Source organism: Antedon bifida, chromosome 10 (assembly GCF_963402885.1).
Source record: "Antedon bifida chromosome 10, ecAntBifi1.1, whole genome shotgun sequence".
NCBI classification, from domain to species: domain Eukaryota; kingdom Metazoa; phylum Echinodermata; class Crinoidea; order Comatulida; family Antedonidae; genus Antedon; species Antedon bifida.
The window spans coordinates 11,045,672-11,053,750 of NC_136235.1; the positions used below are offsets into that span (position 1 = coordinate 11,045,672).

The window sequence follows — 8,079 nt, forward strand, 5'->3', positions numbered from 1 at the left end:
CAACATAACCGTTAGACACAATGACGATTGGTGAAGACGTCGTAATTCTTGTGTCAGGATCAAGACTTTCAATAATCAACATAGCGTAATCGTAGTCATAGCATTCAAAAGCCTGCCAAGATTCATGCCATATTCAGTCTTCTGTACCAATGATACCTTAATGAAAAGAGCAGATTAGATAAAAGATTTTACTACCATTGATGTCTGTAACCATCATGTTTGGAATTCTATAATCCTATAATTCTAAGTCCACGTCTCGGATCTCTATCCCACTCGTATGCAGAATCAGGAATAACATAACCAGGCCGTGATCCTACTAGAATTCCACCATCTTCGTCTCTGATCATTGCATTCTTAAATGCATCACAATCCATCTCCACGCACTCAGAAGGATTAAAGACCCCTTCCCTTCAATTTGTGACGTTTTGTAAAAATAATACATATATATTACTTTAAAAACATTAAACAAGGTCATTCCTTGTCTTAAATGTACGTTTTATGGTAAATTATGATAAAAAGTGAGAAACAATGCACTACCTATGTAGCTCGCGGCGAATGACCTCTCGTGGGCAGTCTTTAGGTCTAGCCTAGCTAGGCTGAGTTTTGTAGGCCTATAGCCGGTAAACATCGGTAACGTACGAATATCGTATGCTAGTTATATACCTAGCCTGACGTTGTATAGTTGCTGCATTAATTGTCTTTCTATATTTGCCAGACTCCGTTGATACAAAATGGGGAAAACCTGGTATTTTCGGTGAAAATTTATGAGTCTTCCATTTGTTTTGGCCTCACGATCAATCAAAAAGTGGGTGAATTACAGAAGAAAAACAAAAATATCAATCCGCACGCAATGCATTTTGGGATTTATAGCGGGCCGCTAAAATTACTAGAATCAACTTATTTTTCACATTTTTAACCATTTAAAGACAAAAAAGTTACCATATAATATTTATTTTTACATTAATTGTAGTTTGTGACCTTAAATTAGATCTAAAAAACGTAGGGAAGGGGGTCTTTTTAACTTTACTGTAGTGTTAAGATTAAATGAAAAGTATTGTAGGTACAGTAAGTGTACTAGGTTGATGAAAATAATGCAATTAGCAAGTAAAGATACACAATGATTTACAATAACGTAACTTGGATAAATGCAAGTGGTCCGTAGATATATAGGATAAATACTATTAGTACTTACCCTAAATTAGGTATATGTATGTAAACCCTGTTCTTGTCTCTGTCTCTTACCTTCTTTGTACCTATAAGCATTCAGCTTCATGTGTAAACAGTATGAGTATGCGTTTCCTGCAATAGAACTCAAACAATGGCAGTTGTTGGCTTGTCGAAGTAAGGACTAGGTTTGTCCAAGTAAGGACCAATCTTGTGCTTCCAGCAATAGCTGGGTAATTATGTATACCATGAAATTGAAAAAAATTGAGCACCATTACATGAAATTTGCCCACACGAATCCAGCATTTCCGTTCTCTGGACGAGGTGCACGCTGTTTTGCACTTTGACCTGCATTCTCCGGTTGATTCTGAAATATTTACATGAAAATGTTAATGGAAAAATGTAATATTTTAATCAGAATTTATAAATTACGTAACTGATTACACAATGGAATGGCATTATCAGTACACGTTAAGAAAAAGGAGGTAGAAGAGTAAGAAAGTCCTTTGACAAATTTCCTTTCGAGTGAAAGTCAAGTATGCATATACTGTATAATATCTATACATTGATTTTATTTGACAGAATGCAAAATAGAGTTCCCCAAAATGAAAATATAATAAAAATTGAAATACAGAAAAAAAAAAAACATCTTTTAAAATGAATAATAAAAATGTTCATATTTATTGAAACTGTTTATATCTTTTCTTTTTTTTGGTTTCCCACTTTTATTTCATCGTCATTAACATTGTTTCATTCATTATGATTTTTACATTTATACATTATCTAATCTAATTCATCATAATTACATAATATATACAGTATTCGGTTTGTAACATGCTATTTAATGTTAAATCTTACTGAACCTACCTGTAACTCATCGCAATCAAAGAACAGGCTTGTACCAATTATAAACGTCCATTCTCACACATACTTATCAACAGCTCCATGACTAAGAGAAGATGGCTCAATGACAAATGGCATCACCCCGATGTTGTTGTCAGCAAGAACAAGATCAGTCATTTACAACGGAACTCGAAATTTGGAAAAAGACATAATCCCAATTCTTCCAGATGAAGAAATTGGCAATCTGTGTGCAGTCTCTCTGACCATCCCTCGTCATGAACACCGTGCAAAGAAGTATGGCCTTCGTTGTTGCTCCATTGACTTTCAACGTCACAATCTCCCCACTGACATGGTACAGCACCATCTCAGAGCCTACCACAGTGTTGTCTTGTAGGATGACATCTCTGGAGCTCTCAATTTCAATACCTGCTGGCCACGATATATCCTCAGCATTGTAGCGGTCTTGATATGTACCAGGAAAGACAGAACAGCAGATTAATCTAAAATGTAAGTTACTATATAAGGGAAAGAGAAGTATTTTGACATTGCTTACCTGCTCCAACTGTGTGGTGAATTACATTATCCTGAATTGTTTGTCCTGAAGTACCAAACATCCCGATAGCAGGACTGAAGCCATTATGAAATATATACAACCGCTGGACCTTCTACAGTAACTTCTCCAATATCCAAGAAAGCAACCTAAGGGAACATTATACTTACCCGTTGATTAAGTTAATTAACAATTGGGATGAAATATTTTACAGTACTTTGTACTTAATTTATTATTAACATTAAAACATATTTTAGTGTAAATTAAAAATAATTTTATTTTATAGTTGTTTATTTATAATTTAGCATTTACTTAAACTATAGGCTTAATATAATTAAGTTAAGTTATCTTGCCCAGTGGGCTAGTCACAACAAAAACAAAAATCAAGCCCTGCTGAAATGGAAGCCTTATAATTCTTTTTTGCACTTTTTTTTATAAAAAGAAGAATTATCTGCAATTGCGCCATTGGCTGCAACAGTATTTTTAATTAATGATTTATGGTTTTTTTCAAATAACTACTGCATATATCACAATATATCACTTTTTAACAATTAGCCAGTAAATCATGGTCTGGTGTTAACATTCTGAATTTTCCACTGATGCAGTGATGCCTGAATTTCACTACACTGCATAAAATATTAGTAAGCCTATTATAAGATTACCTTTTCCTTCAAATAGAATACAGTAAATGTCCATCTGGGTCTTGTCTTCTAATATGTGATGCTTCAAAACACATATCCAGTCGTCTTCTGTTGGTCATTTTGAGATTTTTTTCTTCTGAAGAAACAATAACAATTCTACTAATTTTTTAATTAATTATTAAGTCGTACAGACAGTGACCAACAACTTTATGTCTTGTCTGAAGAATCACCCAAGAACACAGACAAGTCAGCACAGATCTCGAATTATAAAATATTGCTTACTGAATCGATCAAAAGATGTGTACGGCGTAACAGTTAGCGTTATTTAAATATTCCTTGTTTTTAACTATATAAATATTGACTTTTTGGAACTGAAGTTGATTTATAAAAAGCATATAGGCCTATCGTATTTGTTACATATAACCCTGAATAGTCTTTGGTTTGGTGTTTAATATAGGACATGCGGATAGATTGTACTGTATTTATTAGGTATTGGTATATAGGCTAGGCCAATACTAGGATGATAGGTTCCAGCATGTAGGCTAGCCTGCTGGGCCTAAAAAAAATAAACCTTAAACCAAAATTACATTTCCTAGTTTTTAGAATGAAAGCTGTCAACAGAAAAACCAATTGATATCTAAGCTAGGCCTAATTGAATATAGGGTCTTCGGCCTAGGCTAGCTTGATACTAGACTAACGATATAGCCTTTATTATAGTAATAATACTAGCCTAGGCCTAGCTAGGCCTTAGGCCTAACCCATTCCCATAAAAGAAAGAAGAAGAAAACAGATCTGTCATATAGGCCTAGCTAGCCTAACTAGGCCTAGAGCTATTATACTAGGCCTAGGCCTATTATTATGATTAGGCCTAGGCCTAGGCCTATTCTATTGTTGCAACCACTTTACCTTAAAAAAACAATTTGTATCCAAAGCTAATTTGATACGAAGACATCCTTCCACATTCCAATAAAAAAAACTACTAGCTAGGGGCCTAGGCCTAGCTAAGTATAAAAAGTGTATTGCTATACAATACAATACAACGGATAGGCCTAGGCCTAGGCTAGGCCGAAATCAAACTTCCCCGCAGGAGGTTCGTGCTAAAAAACACTTAAATAGGCCTAGGCCCACACTTTTTGAGACTCGTCAACTTATTGTTTAAGAATGCAGATATTTTTTGCCCCGTCGATATAAAATATTTTCCCGTAGAAGTAATTATTAGTTTATTACTAATTTTTCTGTTAAGGTAGTATAAGTATAAGATTTGGTAAATCATTTAATACAAATAAATATAAGTAGAACCACCAGAACTATTTCCGCTATACAGCCCTATTTAAAAATGGCCTGGTCTAAATTAACATTCTACCTACTAGGGAACGTAGGTTGGCCGAGGCACTTTATATCAACTATTCTATAGAATTTCTATAGAATGATTCTATAAAATCTCTATTAAAATTCTATAGAGATTTCATAGAGTTTATATAGAAAAGCGTTGTATTGTTTTTCTATATTTTGTCCAAGTTAATTAGATTTTCAACAGTCTATAAAGAAAAATCATATTCCTTTACATGCAAAATTGTAAAAGGTATTATTGTATTGATATTGGCAAAATCAAAATGTAACCCCCATTAAACAATAAAAATTATAATAATTGATGATATACAGTAAGCAAAAGTTTATATAATTCAAGTTCACAATGATAATTGGTTCATGTTAATATCCCTTACAAATTTGTTCTATAGATAGAATCAAATAAATATAATTTTATAGAATTTATATCAAATATTCTATAGAATTCGTTTATAGATTTTCTATAGAATGATTGAATAAAATCTCTATCAAAATTCTATAGAGATTTCATAGAGTTTCTACAGAAAAGTGTTGTATTGTTTTTCTGTATTTTGTCCAGGTTTTAATTTGATTTTCAACAATCTATAAACTGGTAAAGAAAAATCCTATTCTTTTACATGCAAAATTGCTTATCATATCAATTTTTGTAAGCGATGAAAAAAAAAATTGTTATTGGCAAAATAAAAATGTAATTTTCAATCCACTTCATTCCATGATCTTTCAATAATGGTGAGACAATGTATTAATCACATATATAAATTCATAAATAAATTCTATAGAAATTCTATAAAATTATAGGTTCTATAGAAAAAAAGAAACATTCTATAGACACAAAATAAATTCTATAGAAATTGAAATATGTTTCTATAGAAATTTTGTACTTCTATAGAATACCATACTGGTACTGGTACTGGTTCAAATAACCGTCTCACAGAGACATCTGGTAGCCATTGACTTAAAGTTGGCATTTGGATGTGTTACTTTTAAATGTAGGCCTACAGTATGAGAGTGACTACTACCAAATTACACAGTCTCAAAACAACTTATAAACAGTTCATATATACAGTTAAAACATTGCTGGGAATTATAAATTTCTGTTGAAGCAGGCTCTAATGAAGTTGCATCTAGTAAGTTGACTTTGTTGTACAACTCTATCAAGTATTGATGGTATCTTCCGACCTCTTCGTTTACTTTGGGTTGTGTGAAAAGTAAGAATTTTTGTAGGATCTTCATTTTCTTTTCTAATTACATGTCCGATCCAGTTGAATTGTTGCTTGTAGACATATTCTTCTAGCGGTTGACAGCCAGTAATTTTGTAGAGATCGTCATTATCAATAGAGCTCTATAAAATGTTCTATAGAATTCTATAGAACTTTTTTGTAAGGGCTGACCAATTAACTTAACTCCTTGACAAGCTAGACATAGTAATGTTCGACTTATGTAAGCCCCTCCCCCTAAATAGTTATGCTAATCAAAGTATATTTTATTGTGCAATTTATAATAGGTCGGTCATCTGATCCAGCAAGCAGCAGGAAAAAGCAATTTGAAGAGAGTGTCCAAACAATGTATTTGCAGACAGTGATGGCAACATTTTATATTATAACATCAATACTTGATGTTGCATAATAGCAGTTTAGTGGAGATGCAGCTTGCCTTCCAATCCCGATTATTCAATAGTGACTTAATGGCAGGTTTCAATCCTGACCTCATGGTTGCCAGAGTTCAATCCTGACCTGGTTGCCAGAGTTCAATCCTGACCTAATAACACTTATAAGCATGATTTAGTTTATCATTCATCCTGTAATTGGCTAATTACTGTCTGTTGAATGCGTTAAAATAAACTAAATTAAAAAAACCTATTATTTTATGTACCATAGTGGATTTTGCTGTCGATGAGGCCCATGAAGCCGTCTTTTGTAATGTGGGCCAATGCTGCTCTGCAGGTTCCCGTACATTTGTCCAAGAGGGGATCTATGATGAGTTTGTGAAGAAAAGTGTGCAGAAAGCAAACGCTAGGGTTATTGTATATTATGTAAATTTATAGGGAGAGGGGAAAACTTTTAGGTGAAAAATGGAAAAGAGGTTCTTCTTTTCCAACATCCTGGATCCGCTCTTGATGAGGGTGATGATGATAATGCTGAAGATGATTTTGATGACATAAATTAAAATATTTGTCACCACTATTTATTAATGTTTGTAATGAAATTGTTTCACATATTGATCAAGAACAGTTTGATAAAGTTCTTGGAAAAATTGAATCTGGTAAAAAAGATGGTGCCACATTGTCATGTGGTGGTAGTCGTCATGGTGACAAAGGCTACTTCTTGCAGTCAACTGTGTTTTCTGATGTCACTGATGGCATGATTATTGCCAAAGAAGAGGTGAGGTTAAGATTGATTTGTTGACAAAATGCATTTACATTTTTATAATTGAGAGTACTGAAGTACACATTTGCAATCAAACAAAGTTTCCTCTTAATAGTGGTGTCCCAAATGAAGGGGTTCTACTGTATACAATTGAAAGGAAATAAGGGGTTTATTTAATATTTGTTACTTTACAATACATTTAGCAGTTTCTAGTATTCTGCACTCTTTTAAGATTTTTGGACCTGTGCAAGTTATTTTGAAATTCAAGAATATTGAAGAGGTCATTGAGCGTACTCATAAGACACATTATGGCCTAGCAGGAGCAGTATTCACCAAAGATATTGATGTTGCTATGACAGTGGCGCACAGTCTCAAAGCTGGAACCGTATGGTAAAGCATTAAGTATTCGGAAATGACTTACTACTTATTGTACACTTAAATGCTATATTCACAGTGTTTTGGTAATTTAAATTATATTTGATTTATTCAAAATAGAACACTTTCCACAGTCCATATTTTAACATACACTAAACCATAGTTACACTTCTTCTATTTCAGGGTGAATTGCTACAATGTGGGCGGACCTTCCATTCCTTTTGGTGGATACAAGCGGTCTGGTTTTGGTAGAGATTTGTAAGTTGAAATGTTCATGTTTCAAGTGCCAGGTGATATAAATCGGTCAATAGTTATTGAATGATTATGTTTGTTTTTCAGGGGAGAAGATTCTTTGAAAGAATACCATGAGGTTAAAACTGTAAGTCAGTCTATTTTCATGTAGAACTCCAAGAGAGATGACATCTCAATACGGAGTAGTGTTTTATTAATAGTGGAGGTATCTCCTTAATAGGATTGTCCCCAGTTGCGTAATGCACAGGGCAAAGGCCCCTGGTTTAGCACTCCTAAGGGACCCTCCAACGCTGGGTAGTTGCATTGGACTGCTTATGCTCTGGGGTCCCTTGAGCTCAAGGGCCCCTCCCCTAAGGGGGTTGATTGTAGTGGGATGTCTCAAAGTGTAAAATCATTACAAAAAGATCTTTATAGTGATTTTAAATTATAATTAGATTCCCTTACCAAACAAATAATTTATTGGGTTTTTCTACTTGCAGGTTAGGTTAGGTGCCAAAGAAGAACTCATAAATTACAGTTGATCAGTATTTTAAAAATAATG

At 33.7% G+C, this 8,079-nt stretch overlaps 1 protein-coding gene across 1 annotated transcript; it reads left to right on the forward strand.

Annotated features, from left to right (window-relative positions):
- The first annotated feature begins 2,131 nt into the window (after positions 1–2,131).
- LOC144854494 (aldehyde dehydrogenase, cytosolic 2-like) lies at positions 2,132–8,059 on the forward strand. Its single transcript, XM_078712450.1, has 6 exons — positions 2,132–2,359; positions 6,762–6,926; positions 7,144–7,301; positions 7,470–7,544; positions 7,626–7,665; positions 8,018–8,059. The coding sequence occupies exons 1-6, from the start codon at positions 2,132–2,134 to the stop codon at positions 8,057–8,059; spliced, it is 708 nt and encodes a 235-aa protein (XP_078568576.1).
- Positions 8,060–8,079: the final 20 nt, after the last annotated feature.

Coding starts and splice junctions, on each gene's coding strand:
- LOC144854494 (XM_078712450.1), top strand. CDS start 2,132: ATGACAAATGGCATCACCCCGATGTTGTTGTCAGCAAGAACAAGATCA. Junction 2,360..6,761: donor ACAATCTCCCCACTGACATG/GTACAGCACCAT, acceptor ATTGTTTCACAT/ATTGATCAAGAACAGTTTGA. Junction 7,666..8,017: donor AATACCATGAGGTTAAAACT/GTAAGTCAGTCT, acceptor TTCTACTTGCAG/GTTAGGTTAGGTGCCAAAGA.